The sequence below is a fragment of the Pungitius pungitius genome, chromosome 15 (assembly GCF_949316345.1).
Source record: "Pungitius pungitius chromosome 15, fPunPun2.1, whole genome shotgun sequence".
Taxonomy (NCBI): domain Eukaryota; kingdom Metazoa; phylum Chordata; class Actinopteri; order Perciformes; family Gasterosteidae; genus Pungitius; species Pungitius pungitius.
Genome location: NC_084914.1, coordinates 7,457,301 through 7,472,389, shown reverse-complemented (window position 1 = coordinate 7,472,389; position 15,089 = coordinate 7,457,301). Strand labels below are relative to the sequence as shown.

At 44.2% G+C, this 15,089-nt stretch overlaps 2 protein-coding genes across 2 annotated transcripts; both read left to right on the top strand.

Moving 5' to 3' along the window:
• The first annotated feature begins 5,497 nt into the window (after window positions 1–5,497).
• LOC119209549 (leucine rich adaptor protein 1-like) lies at window positions 5,498–7,447 on the top strand. The gene is made up of 4 exons (XM_037458962.2): window positions 5,498–5,710; window positions 6,336–6,520; window positions 6,937–7,091; window positions 7,281–7,447. Exons 1-4 carry the CDS (start codon window positions 5,498–5,500, stop codon window positions 7,445–7,447), a joined length of 720 nt encoding a protein of 239 aa, XP_037314859.2.
• Window positions 7,448–8,326: 879 nt separating this feature from the next.
• Window positions 8,327–14,775, top strand: pgap6 (post-glycosylphosphatidylinositol attachment to proteins 6). Its single transcript, XM_037458937.2, has 13 exons — window positions 8,327–8,532; window positions 9,157–9,340; window positions 9,443–9,644; window positions 10,059–10,186; window positions 10,296–10,561; window positions 10,656–10,990; window positions 11,118–11,214; window positions 11,367–11,481; window positions 11,911–12,053; window positions 12,221–12,399; window positions 12,596–12,742; window positions 12,846–12,962; window positions 13,080–14,775. Exons 1-13 carry the CDS (start codon window positions 8,469–8,471, stop codon window positions 13,389–13,391), a joined length of 2,289 nt encoding a protein of 762 aa, XP_037314834.2. The 5' UTR covers window positions 8,327–8,468; the 3' UTR covers window positions 13,392–14,775.
• Window positions 14,776–15,089: the final 314 nt, after the last annotated feature.

Genomic DNA, 15,089 nt, shown 5'->3' with positions numbered 1-15,089 from the left:
CCCCGCCTCCTCTTATTTCTTTCTCTGCTGAAGAATCTGAACAAATTACCTCCATGTGTGTCTGAAGGAGCCCCAGGGGGACGGAGCCAATAAGGATATACTGCTGACGGAACGCAAGCATTGACTTCATCAAACATTGCGAGCTGATGCTCTCCATATGCTCACCAGCCACTTGCTGACAGCACAGCAACGTCTCACCAGCGAGGCTCTTTATCTTTACACGGCACATGATGTTTAATATCAGAGATGAAGAGACGGGGGGTAGGGGGGGTGGGGGGGGGGAGGGGAGGAGGGGGGTCGGTCATGCAGCTTCCCATCAGCAGTGACGTCATCTTACCGCATGTAGCGGAGGTTTTGGTGTTTCCTTCGTGAGGCTGTTGAGTCATAATAAACATTTTGCGTGTCAATCGAATGGCGTTTGAACGGAGTACCAGACCCCCTTCCATTCGCTCCTCATCTGTTTTCATTTAGTAACCAGAGAAACGGCGCAGGGGGAAGAATGAGACACGACAGAAATATTGACAAAAGAAGGAGAAAAAAAGAAAGACAGGGTATAACTTTCCCTGCGTGATTAACTTTAAATTTCACTTTTCTTTTCTTTTCTTTTTTGAAAGCCGTATTTCCGTTGGCTCCTGGCCAGAGACTTTTGACCTCGTTCACTTTACTCTCTCGTGTCAGTCGGCAGGCGCTCGGCTGCGACCTTTAAAGCAATGAATACATGTCTCTGGAGAAAGATCACTTTCAACAGAAAGGCCTTCGCGGGCCTTACAGGGGGAAAAATAACCCCCTCATCCACAGCTACATTTCACGCAGCCATCAATGCGTCTGAAGCTGTGGTCCTCCGCACTGCTGACCTCCAACTTTAGGAATGTGCGATTCACCGAGGGGGGGGGGGGGGGGGGGGGTGGCGGGGGGGGGCCTCTGGTGCTATCTAGCTCCAAGCTGCACTGTATCAGAGCAACAGGTCAACGGAGAGGAATCCTCCTCCACGGGCTTCCAACGCCACAACATGCGGGGAGAGAGCGAGGGGGAGACGTTTGGCAACGACTAGTGTTTCTAAATAGATGGGGAGGTTTGAAACCCAGAGGGGCTTCATTGTGTAGCGTTTCATTTCAGTGAGCTGTTTGACCGGCAGTTTTTATGGTGATCAGAGAGAGAAGAATCGGAATATTAAACAACCCAGTTGACGTAGTGCTGAAGAATAGAAGCGTGTCCAGTGTTGTTGTTGTTGCTGTTGTTGAGCAGGACAATGGCACTTTACAAATACAATTCATATTTAAGCATAATTGTGATTCGAAGCTAACTGGGATTTTGACTGATCACATTAACTCCTAGTTGATGATGTTGATGTTCCACATAACTTTCGAGCTAAGCACTCACATGCCAGCTGCTGCAAGCAGCTGTTTTCAAGGAATCCATTCTGAAAACCAACTGCAAGCAGACAAGGCTGCAAGAAGATAGTGAAGTATTTAGCAGAGGGAGATAAGTGAATGTTTCTTCATGCTTCAGCAGACAGCGGCCATCTAACATTCGTGCATTGGTACATTATGGCGTTTACAGAGGGAACTCTTAAAATGAGATGCAGGATTGATTGAAACACTCCCTTCTCCCAGCGGCATTGCTAGTGATTGCTCCATGAATGCTTAAAAGGATGTGTTCTTAAAGGTATCAACGCAAACAGAGACAGTACATCTACTGTGAGGAGTTTTTCATGCCACGAAAGATGGGAGAGGTCTGATGGGTTAGTTTGTCCAAAACGGAGCAATTCAAGTAACCACAACTATCTGGAAACACTCCATCTTCACAGAATTCAACTAGATTAGATTAATGTCGATGTCATTGGTTCAGCACAGCTAACCTGTTTTTGTATTAGCTTAATTTGTCATATCGGACATCATAGGATTTAGTTAACTACACTAAAAAGAACCTCTTCACCCCCACTAGTCCCACTGAAAGCACATTTTTACGCAAACAATGTGAAACCTAACCTTTAATAAACATATCAGAATCCAGAAAGATGTCAAGTATTCAGTACTATGTCTGTTTTTGGTATACAAATTAGATCAAATATGTTTGTAATTGATAATGTCATTATTGTTCAGATGTGTTTGTATGTATACTGACCGTATGCCTCATTTCACAAAAGTCTGATTGCTCTTCACCAATTATTCAGCTTTGCTGTCCTTGTCCGTAGCTCTTATTTGAACTCATAAGTAAGTACATCCAGCAAGATGCAGAAAAACGAATCAATTAGATCCTGATCAACAATATTCAAATGAATTAAACCAAAAAATGAATGTGAATTCTTTCACGTGGTGCATTTTGCCGCATTTTTTTGTCTGAGGAAGGAAAAGGATATTATAAGTGGTTTAAAAAGCTCTTTTATTTTGGCACCGTCTGCCTTAGCTCCTTTCTAACCCGGGGCACTGGAGACGCCAGAGTGATGCCTGGCCGTTCTCCTGCGCTCTGGGAGGAAAATCCTGTTTAACGTCTCCACAAAAACATTCCCTGGGGTTATTTATTCAGGAATGTTAATGTGCTTGGAATCTACAGGCCCCTGTGGCCCCTGACACAGGTTCCTCCGGGCTTTCCTATCAAGCATTCGATCAGGCGCAGCACAAGCTCCTTGGTGCTGCCGACGTCTGTTTAACCAACAACGATTGATGCAGCAGGAATCTATTGATGACCCTGCAGTCAGGCAACATGGGAGATCTGTTTGTGCTCGTGCACAATTTGCGTCTCTGTTTTTGTTTTGCCCCAATTGACTTTGCAATTTGCACTTTAATGTTGTGAGCTTTACAGTGGAAACTAATGGGCTCCTTGGTATGCCTCTCCCGCGTTATAAACTCTGCATTTATGTGTCTTCTCAGCTGTGGGATCTGTGCTTTATGTCATGGTTTGAATAAACACAACACAATTACAGGATGTAAATGGGCCTCTCCTTACATATGAGATCAATTACTGTTCCACACGCATTTAATCTCTCGGTAGGTTCTTGGAATGGAAACAGATGTACAAAACAGCATGATGCTCTAAGTAAAAAACCACCAGCAGCGGGTGATATTTACTAATTGCTTCTTTTTAACATGTCAGATCCGTAAAGGACCATTTTTGGTAAGTACGGTAAGTAGATTGAAACCATTCTTTCTTTAGTGCAGTAAATGTGAAGCTAGCAGTTGGCTAACTTAGCTTAGCGTTAAGACTGGAAACACCTTTCCAAAGGTAACAAAAATTATTTTTAAGATTTCCACACGTGGCACGTTTAGATCTCTGGGCTATTTGTGCCCCCCCCCCCCCCCTCTCTCCCCTTTTTTGATTGACTGTCTGCATGTGAGGGTCTTTTCACAGGCCATGTGAACTTGGAGGATTTCCTGGCCCAGTGGCCTCAGCTGTTATGCCGTTTTTCTGACCCTTGACTGGATGTACGCAAACACACGCCTCGCACACGCTTCCTTGGGGAATTAGGGAACAACATGAGAATATATCTATTCCTTTATTCCCATGAACGTGCTCTGCTTGTGTACGAAGCTTCAGGATAAATTCAGTCAGAATGAGTGAATGTGGTTTGACGCTCAGGTCTCTGCTTTTCACGTTTCAGATGGTTTGCCCCCCCCCCCCCCAAAAAAGAAAACAAGTAAAAACAACTCTTATAAACCCCCACATCCTCTTTATGACTCTTGGTAAATCACAATTAACTTCCCTAACTGATGCTGTAAAATCCTATCTGCTCATAATGTTGGCTTTTCAATGGCAGCCACCATTTGACCATTAAAAAAAATATTTTAGTAAGTTTATGATTTCCCTAAAACTGGAAGTAAGAGGCCTCGACTCGTAAAAAACACAATACTTTCTATGTGTAACGTTTTTATGCTCACCCTCACCCTCGACCACATGTAACGTTGACCCCAGGGTTACTCCGAGCCAGCCTGAGACCACTTGCTAATACGAGGGTAATGTTTTACAGCTCCCACCCCCCCCCCCCCTGGGGTCCCAGTACCCGGGTTCTTTATCCACTTGTGATTCCAACTTCCCCCTTGCTTTTTTTCATTGCAAGGACATTACAAGAATGTTGTGTCGAGTATGACATATTTGCTGTCAGCATTATGCCTCTCTGATGACATCATGGAATGTGCTCACAGCATGTTAGTGGAGAAACCCGGAGAATTAATGGCAGAAACTCACCTATAAAGTGTCAGGAAACATCATGAAATGAGATGACCTCAGAGTGTTGACTTGGGCTCATTTTTCCGGGTTCAAAAATGAACCTGTACTCCTAAGAAAACAGGGCCAATGAAGGGATCCCGTTGGAGGATAAATCACGGTTTTTCAGCCCCAGAGAATGCCATCAAAAATCGAGGTGTTTAGAAATGACGAATATCTGCTGCCACCTACAGGCTTCTTTTCTCTTCAGAGGTCACAAGCTTTTTGATATGAGTTGATTCTCCAAAACCAGCATCCACTACCAAATCCCTCCACAGAGTATGGCGGAGCAATAAAGGGAATTATCATTGTTTCTCCCTCTTTCGTACAATTTACTCTGTAAGAGTTGAATCTTTTTGCAGTGTGAGCCTTAAATGCTTATCAGTCATGGATTCGGCTCCTTTTTACTTACACCTATAATATACTTTTTTAACATTTGAATAAAGCACAACAGGGTTTACAGAAGCAGGAACCTCCCTTGACTGTTGCCCTGGTTTTGAAAGGCATTAACAGATGTCAGCTTGCTCTCTGCTTAGTTTCTGTATATAAAAGTGGAATGTGCAACAGCTCAAACCTGTTTTTTCTTTGACAGAGCGAAAATAACGCGGTCTGTGGATGTCTGGAAAAATACATTGATGTTAAGTTTCTGAAATGGCATCTGAATCATCATAAGCCAGTGGCAGTACAGTCCCATTCTGCTTAACAAGATATGTGAATGTTAAAATATGAATAAATGAACACACAGAGATTGCCACGAGGACATTTACATTTGATCCCAGAAATGCATTAAATGTAATAAATGGCACTAATGACTATTATATTTTACACATCAGCTACACGTATGTACTACCTTCTGATAGAGTACGATAAATCACACAGAGTAATCACGTGCTTCCAAAGATTGATCGCGCACTTCTCGCATCCCCATCGGCTCCATGCGCACAGGTGTCGCCACTTCACGTGACCATTGTTTGAGGACTTTCCAGCACCACCTGCAACATACCATCAATACCTCAGTGACATGAATGCCGACGGCACGTCAGCAGGTGATCCGTCGTTCCAGCGTTTTCACGGCGGGTCCCGCGGCGCCTTTTGTGTGTCCGTGTTCGTCGGTCGTGATCGTGGTTTGTTGTTCGGGGATATAACGCGTGGGACCTTGCTGTAAGTTTGGGAGCTTTGTGAGTGTGAGTGCGCAGTCTTAACTTCTCACAGTGGAATTTGGGAAAGGGTCTTTACGCATGAGCGCTCGTCTCCATCCCCCGATTGGAGGACTTGGATGGAAATGCCGCGCGGTGGGATGGCGGAGGAAATCGTCAACTATTCCTTGGCAGATCTGAGAGAAGTGGAAAATAAGGTTGGCAGGAAAACACCGGAAAGTCTTCTGATTTGGATGAGGGATGCTGCGGACTGCGGGGATGGTTGGTGGTCCGACGTGGCCGACAGGGGGGACCGGAGCAGCGCCTTCACTGAGAGCTTCTCTGACCAAATAAGAGGCCTAAAACAAGACATGGTAGAGACTCCTCTTTTTAGCATTGAACTATTATAGACACTATCAAATAATGCAAATGTCCTAAATGGACCACATCTTATGTTTTATCATGAGTGTGTGTGTGTGTGTGTGTGTGTGCGTTTAGATGCATAAACTTGCACAACTCGTTTCAGAGCTAACTACTCCGTTCCTTGTGATGACAGACACATGTTTTGCTCTGAACTGCCGAAATGTCAAAACCACTGCTTTCCTGAGCCACTTCACCTGCTTGTTTCCATTGTTGTTTTGACAGCGTCACCTGACCCTCCACTTGTCTTTCTGCACTTCACACATTTGCTCACCTTACCTAAGTTCCTCCAACATTGTTGCGATTTATTTTACTCCTTTGTCCTTCTTCATGCTTTGTTGTTGTTGAATTTACCCAAGCAGGGGCCTCAGTGTGCGTGTGTGTTTGTTTTTGTGTGTGTGTGTGTGTGTGTGCGTGTGTGTGTGTGGGGGCGTTGGCATATGGATGATGTATGGCTAGCGGCCTCTGAGAGAGTTCTAACACACCTCTTCCCCCGTATTTGCATACCTGTAGTGAACAAGCACACACTTCCGGTGCTATACACCTGCACCACACTCGTCTCTATCTCTGTTCCTGCAGAGGTTGCTGCGTTCTGCCGATGTGAAGATTCTGCGCCAGCTGGTGACCGTCCACGAGGGCATTGAGGCCATGCGTTGGCTGATGGAGGAGCAGGATGCTTTGACCAGCCGTGGCAGCAGCTTGGCAAGCAGCCTGAGCAGCCTGGTGACTGTGGAGGAGCACGGGCTCTCGTTGTCCCCCTGCAGGTACCCTACAGTTTAGTGGGGCAGGAACCTGTTCTAATTGGACATTCAAATAATCACAATTTACAGATAATCTGTGCGTTTCAGTTCGTATATTTAGTAAGTGAGAAAAAAAGAGATTACATATAATTTCAAAATACCATGATGTCATAGCCTTCAGCTTTTCTGGCCGACAATTTTCAGCACAGAATATATTGGCACAATAGAGTTAAAGTTTCAGGTACAATATTATGATTAAGTTAAACGCATACTGCATGCAACACATTTGTCAGGGCAGATGTAGTGTGACGTACGCTTAAAGGTTCAGAAGTTCAGCCAAAAACTTAATAATAAATAAATAATACCTGAAACGTGCAATTTGTAGACTGTATGGGTTTCACTTTGCATGTGGCTTAGTATTCATACAATTTCTCCCACAGAGAAAGCCAGAGCCCAAGTCAAGATTTGACTGAAGACTCACCACACGCTGATGATGCTGAATCAAACCGCAAGAGAGACTGGCTGATCCCAGAGTCTACTGGGGAGAAACCTCTCAGTCCTTACTTGAAGTTCGAAGCCACACATGGCAGCGGTGGTCGGTCTTCATCTGGTCTTGCAAACTTTTTTGTTGATGCCAAATTAGAAAAATACCAACTGCGGGACTCCAAAGTCGCTCCGTTAAAAGACCTCAAAGGAAATGTTGGCACCATCAGAAGAGCTCTCCTCAGATCTCACAGGGCAAAAAGAAATGTGAGTGACATTTTCTCCCTCACTAAACAATCAGAAGAGAGACGGACGCAGCAACAAACTCAGAGGAGTTTCAGAGCCTCTCAGCATAATGTGATGAAAGAGGAAGAGGAAGAGGTGGCGCCCGATGGAGACACGGCCTTGTTGAGCTACGATGCTCAGTGGTGCTGGGTGGAGTCGCAGGATGAAGTAACGTATCTATGATCTCCTCCAAGGCCAAATTTAAGTGTATGATATTTAGTTTGAAGCTATTCCCATCAACAGTTACCCGGCAGTAATGCAGTGAGATTTAAAATGCGCTTTCACACCGATGAATGATTGAAGGTGAATGTGCACCTTTTTCTTTATCTTTTGATTGGGATGTAAACTGTGTATATTTTTGCTGTTCCAAAAGATTGTTAATTAACAGTTAAGGAAATATGAGAAAGCTCTATTAGGAAATTTCTGGAATAGTTATGTCTTTGTCTAATAAATGTTTCACAAACTTCTGGCATGAATTGCAGAGATGCTGTCTTTGATTGTCTCATCTTTTTCGTAGTAGTTTTTGTATTGTATATAATGTCCATCTCTTTGTAATCAGGTGGATGTACAGCAATGGATGTCATGTATAGAATGAACGAAATATGTATAATACATGTAATTTCTACAACAGAAATGATTCAAATATTGATAATAGTAAGCCTGGTGTACGGAAGGACCACTGCAGGGACAACCACCTTCAGACATAACCATCATCCACAGAAATCTGTGCGGAGGTAAAGCACAAAGAAAGAAGCAAAGTCAGTTACTATTGCTGTCGTTATTAACCAACATTAGGTTGGTTTATAACGACAGTAATTGTAATGTGATTGATATTAATAATGATAGTGATAACAGCTGCAGATGTCAGGAAGGCAATGGCAGGTGGCAGGATCCATTCATTGACTCTGTTTTGTACCATATTAATTTTTGCTCCAACAACAAAACGTCAGTTAGCGATATTTGAATATAATCTATTTTGAAATTACACAAACGATCAATTAACTGCAATTTTGTTCTAGGGCTTCAGTGTGAATGATCATCATTTTTCCGATGAGACGCAAACGCATCGCACAGGCGGTGTTCGTGACGTCATGTATTTACATAGAAATGCTGTCCGGTGAGAATGACTTCTTAGCGATAGATTTGTTCGAGATGACAGGTGGTTAAAGCACGATGTAATGGTTCGGACGCTCGTAAAGGAAACATGGGATATTGTTTTTTACGCGGTGTCCTTTTCGCGGCCCTGACGGCTTGGACGTTTGCAGACGGTAAGTACGGGAGGAGGACCGAGGGAACTGCTGTTAGCTTGTTTGCTATCACCGCGAAGTGCGAGTTCACCTGAAAGACTCGTTTTTGTCCTCACTCCGTAACATTGTCCAGCTCACCGTGTATAATTAAACCATACTACTGACGTTAATTGCTTATCTAACGTAGATACTATTAAACAATTAGTCGACTGTTTTGAAGTTAGTGCAACATCATTTGTTTTGTATTTATTCTTATTAATCGTTGTTTACTTAACATTAGCAGCTGTGTTTTGCTTTGGTTGCCTGATTCGTCACACATACTCAAACATATTGCTGGAAATCGTACCCACATATCTGCTGCCATAACGATTGTTTAAGTGAGCACTACATCACTGCCACGCGCTGTGTGCATCTCTTCATCTCTCTGGATACATTTTTGTTCTAAAAAAAAATTCTGTTTTTATCACATGCATAAATCAGCTGTATTTAGCATAATATTGACAGACTCACATGTTATTTATATTCCTACCGCTTCTATTTACAAAATACTTATTTACTTACTAATACAATTAGAATATTACTCTATTAGAATCAGCAGTAAATCTGTGGGTGCACTTTCTTACAATAATATCTTCTGCCCTAAAGATGGACAGGTGACATTTGTCTCAGAGCTCTCGTCCAAACCAGCTCAGAAGTTGTCCAAGTATGGTTGGTATGGCAACGTGAGGCTGCAGAAGTTTCACATACCAGAGGATACTGCCATCGCTCGCTGGCTGTTCTCCGTCACCAAGGGCCACACGTTCCACTGTGGACAGCATAACGTCACCATGTAAGAGCCGAGAGGACGGCTGCCCATCGTCTCTGGGATTCATTGAACCCCTTTTAAAAAAAGTTTTTGTTGAAACTCTCTCTGTCTCTTTCTCTCTCATAGCCATATTCAATATGGCGCCCCTCCAGTCATAAACCCGACAGGGACGGTGTTTCCCAATGCAACCCTATGGAGCCCCTGTCTGTCTCTGATCCTTCCTGTGACCTCCGAAACCTCAACGACCTTTAACCTCTCCGATCCTGCTCCCGGTGATTGGTATATTGGTGCCCACTTACCTGAAGATGATGGGCGCATAGAGCAGAAGGTGTGTATGCAGCTTTAGTTTCTCACACTAAACTGTGCTCATTAAAAATGCTGCCTTTTTCACAAGGAACATATCGAAAGACATTTTACACTTCAACTGCAATCCACTGTGGACAACATAACGTCACCATGTAAGAGCCGAGAGGACGGCTGCCCATCTTTATTATATTCTCTGAAAAATTGTTTTGAATTGAAAGTCTATGAAGGAGTGACAGTATTGTGTCACTTTATCACTCTAAACTGTACCTTTTCACCTGTTCTACAATAGCAGGGGGATTTCGTACATTGCTTGTTCTTATTTCTAATTACATTTCTAGCTAATAAGATCTGTAATTGCATTATTCTGTGCATTTGCCCCAACATAATTTTGCATTTTTTTTTACTTATTTTGTTGTCTTTTTTCTTTTTCTTTTAGGGCTTTCCGTCTTGCTCGTACTTCTTCCAGCCTCAGCTGTCAATCAGGAGAGCGGTGGACACACCCGTTTTACAGCAGGGCACATTCGTCCAGCAGACCGCAGGGCCTGACAGACCTGCTCGCCTTAAGTAAGAACCGTCTTTGTGTGCATGTGTATACTTTTTTTGTTGCCATCCTTCAATCCGTTTCTCCTATCAGTCCTTAAAGGGCCGGTTCCCATATTTGTGTCTGTCTCAGGTTGTATGTTCCAGAGTTTGCCTCCTCTCTCTCCGTCTCCGTGGCTGACTGTTCGTCAGAGGAGGGAGCCCTCAGTGGAAACTGTTCACTGGTCCTCAGGCTTGGCTCTACTTCCCTACAGCGCCGCCCAGTAACAGTGAACTGCTCAGGGATTGGCTGCTCTGCATCTCTTTCTAACCCACCTTGGGATACCTGGTTACGAGTTGTCGTGGAGAGCAGCCTGGACAACCGCACCGTGACCTTTAGTATCGCCTCAAACTGCACAGGTGAACACTGCTGAAATGTCACACGTCCTGCCTTCGCTCTAATCTACCCTACCAGTGTGTGTAACCTAATCTCTTCTGTGTGTGTCTCCCTCAGTGGGGTGCAAGCCAAAAAGTGTTGGCCTTAAAACAGATGACGACATCAGCAAGCTACGCGGCAACAGCAGCTCTACCAACTCGACAGCAGCGAGCAACAGCTCCGTGATTACGGACTCGGTCGACGAATCGGCACCCGTGATCACGCCGCCGCAGTCGGCGTGTGTGTGGAGCATTCCCGTGCTCTACGAGGAGGTGGACGTTCTGTCGCTCCGATTCACTCCCGCCAGTGGACCCAACGTCAGCGTAACAGACGCACACCCCACACTGCTCGCCTACCCCCTGCACACACAAGCCACCGGGGGAACACTAAACCTACAGCTCGCACTCAACACTGTGAGTACCAGAGATGCACTACGCTTTCGCTCATACAACGTCCTGATAAATGATAGATTTGAGAGTGTCAGAGTTAAGTGCTTTTTTACTTGTTTACTTATGTAAACTTATGCGCGTGCGTGTGCAGACTAATGTGACCCTGGGAAACAGCAGCAGCGTGGTGGCCTGTCTCTCTCCGAGGGCTCCAGTTCTCGAACTCAACCACTCGGAATCATGTCGCACAGGTAGCCCACATAACCAGAATGGTTCTTCTCACATGTACACTCAATGGACATCGGGAATTACCTGCAGTGAGCAGTTCAAGTCCAGCTGTAGTTAAAAAGTAGCGAACAAGTACACGTCAAAACATACTTTTATGTATCGTGTGTATCTGCAGCTTTGTTTGGAGGGTACAGCGTTCAGGTGAATGCCAGTGATCCCAAAGCTGTGGTCCGACTGCCTTTTCCTCAGCCAACAACATGGTACCTCACCTTGCAGCTTTCATGCAACAGGTAACACACACACACACATGCACATGTCGCCGTTCTGTCTAAATCTGAAAATGCGTATCTAAAATATGTGGATAACAAAATGCACTCAACAAACTGAAGATGTTTTTACGATTCACACATAGTCCACACTAAAGTAAGGCTTTTGTAAAATTATAAACGTGTCCAAACTATGATGTAAATTTACATGTCTCCTTGATTTTTCTCGTCACAGTTGAGTCTTTTAAGTTCTTCTTGCACATCAACATTTCCCTCATAGCTTTACTTTAGAAATGCACACCGCATATTGCTTTATGAAGCGCTAGAGTGAGGCTTCTTCATAACTAATTCATATTAAAAGACATGCGTGCGCTTGTGTGTGTGTGTGTGTGTGTGTGTGTGTGTATGTGGGTGTGTGTGTGTGTGTGTGTTTCTCACATTTTTTTCCTGCAGCATTGACTGTGGTAATACCTCCTTGGTGTCTGTGGTGCCAGAGGTGTTTATTAGTGCCTGTGTAGAGGACTGTGGGACATACGGTGAATGCCGACTGCTGAGATCCTACAGCTACCTGTACGCTGCCTGCGTCTGCAAAGCTGGTCAGATTCTCTCTCGCACACTCACACACACACGACAGACACAATATACTACTGAAATAGCTAATTATCAAGTGATCTCACTGTATCCTTTCTTGTAATTTACTGATCCATTCTGCTGTTTTGTGTTTTATGTGTGTGTGTGTCGGGGTGTGTCGGTGTGTTTGCAGGCTGGAGCGGTTGGGGCTGCACTGATGACTCGGCAGCTCAGTCCTACAGTCGCCAGTTGACGGCGACGCTGCTGCTCACGCTCAGTAACCTTTCCTTCCTGCCCGCCATCGTTGTGGCCATCAAGCGCTTTTACATCACTGAGGCCACTGTCTATCTTTTCACCATGTTCTTCTCCACGGTAACACACACACACACACTTGTGAAAAGAGTTTTGTAGCCATGTATCTAGAGAACTGTTCATCTTCTTTAAGTGTAATGTTTTGTAAGAGGGAAGGATCTCTCCTGAGTTCACATTCTGTTAAACATTCTTTATTAAAGCAGTGTTGTAGCATCCACAGTAATGTTTTCTCTTTCTTCTTACATTCATATTCCAGTTTTACCACGCGTGTGACCAGCCAGGTGTAGCAGTCATGTGCATTATGGACTACGATGCCCTACAATACTGTGACTTCCTGGGGTCAGTCTGTTCCATCTGGGTCACCATCCTCTGCATGGCTCGCATCAGAGACGCATTCAAATATGTAAGACACTGACCATTGCATTTTTATAATTTGCTATACCAAGTTTCCCACTGATCTGAGGATTATTAAAATGTATATAATCATCTCTCTCTCGTGGTTGCAGACTCTGTTCATGCTCGGGGCTTTGCTCATAGCCATGTCAATGCAACTGGACCGCAAAGGCCTCTGGAACCTGTTGGGTCCTGTCCTTTGTGCCGTACTGTGCATGGTCACTGCCTGGGTGAGGCACACAGTGAAGTTTCTCAATTTGTTGAGAATATGATGCAGAAGATTGTTCATAATGCGATGAACTCGCTGGAGCTGAGGTGTGCTCAATCCAGTTCTCCTTTCCTTACAGGTGTACCGAGGAGTGCAGCGACGTCACTGTTACCCGCCGTCATGGAAACGCTGGGTCCTCTTCCTGATTCCTGGGGCAACCTGCGCCCTCGTCGGCGTATGTTTGTACATTTTCACCGAGACCGAGGACAACTACTACTACACACACTCGCTGTGGCACCTCCTGGTGGCCAGCTGCGTGGTCTTCCTACTGCCGCCGAAGGAGAAGAACAGGGAGGCGTCGGGCTGGAGCAGAGGCTGGAGCTGGAGACCCCGGGTTTGTGGCTACACTCTGTGTCAGAGTGACAAGGATGAACTCTACACTGTGACATAGTAGGACAGGAGATGCTGTAGGGAAGCAAAGTGACTGGGTAAAAAGATTTCAGGTTGGAAGAATCTTTTAACACTTGAATGAATGAATGAATATTTCTTAATATCTCGAATCAAACATTTGAAAATCAAATTTCAACCTATATTCTCTTAGGGTTACCATTATCACTCTTCTTGTATTTAAATGAAAAATATATTACACACTCACACACTTCACTTCATCCAAATCAAATCTGCTGAAACCCTCAAAGGGGTCCGTTCCCCCGAGCTGAGGGAAGGAACATTAAAACCTCCAGGGATCACGCCACCTGACCTTATGATCAGGTGCCTGTTCTATGAAGCCGCGTTCCCACCAAGCGTCACTCCGTGGTGGTCACCAACTCGTAGATCCACTGAGGTTTTCTCTGTGGAGCAGCGTATTTTACAAAGGGAGAGTCAAATTATATTAAAGAAATACAATTAAGGGAAACGCATCTACATAACGCGGGAGGAACGCCGCTGACTACGTGAATGTGTAGATTAAGTGACAATATGTCAAAGTTCACTTATTAGGGCCACATGCCCGTCCCACTTTGTAGTACTGGCTCCTGGGATTTTTACATATTATTATTTATTTATTGTTTAAAAGGAAACGCACATGGAAACTACTTTTAAATCAAATTGCCATGCCTCATCATGCCTTCCCACAATCCACTTCTTTACGTTCTGTAGACCCGTAGTCGAAGGCACGGTGTTATATCCATTGTGCACCGTTTCTTGTATACTCTCCCCTCTTATCATCTCTGTTCATTTTTACCAACTTTCATCCTGAAGCCCTTTTATTTAAAAAGCTATCTCCACTATGTGCTGTACATAGCTCACATGTACATCAGTGGCCACTCCGTCTCAATCTATAATCAGAAAACCGTGTGCAGTGCCTCCTCTTTTCTGTACCTTTTTGTGATTGAGGGCTCTGTATGAACGTGCACCGCAGCAGTTAAGCTACTGAGAACTCTCTATATTTTAATCAATGTGCAACATATAGAATATCTGTGGTCCTTTTCTAGGCGCCTGATGCTGTTGTGATTTTTCTCATTGTGATTTTGCACTGGTTCAAATTGAACACTTGCTTGCCTGTTTTGTTTTTTTATTTTATTTTTTTATATTGTGTTTTACTCTTGTCTGAGAGAGTGTGAATCCCCTTTTTCTAGTCGTCCCATTTGATTAACAGCATAAAAGGCCTTTCCCTACTACACCACACTGTAGCTCTCATGCGTGGAAGGATGAAGAAATGTGATGTTCGACCCCTAACAAGACTTTACTTCCTTTTATTCATCTTCTACTTTTCAATCTATTAAAATATCCAGGCAAAATTGAGCTCACTAAAAATAAATCTGTGGTATGAAGAAGAGATGCTTAATGATTTTTTTTCTCTCTCTCTTTCTCTCTCTTTCTTGTCACGCAACAAGAGTGGATGGGTTAAGGGAGGAAAGCGGATTATCATAATCCTCGGAAATATAGCAAGTGCTTGTATGTTGGAATACCCATTTGACTGTGTGCGTGTGTGTGTGTGCACTTGTATAAGTGTATTTGCTTGTGTGCCCTTATACGGCTTACGTCCATTAGTAAATCTGGTGGGCTCTCATGTCCTGCAATGCTGACACACCACGGCAGCATCTAGCCCCACTGCTCATTGTTTTTCAAAACCAAGGCAGCAAAGGCT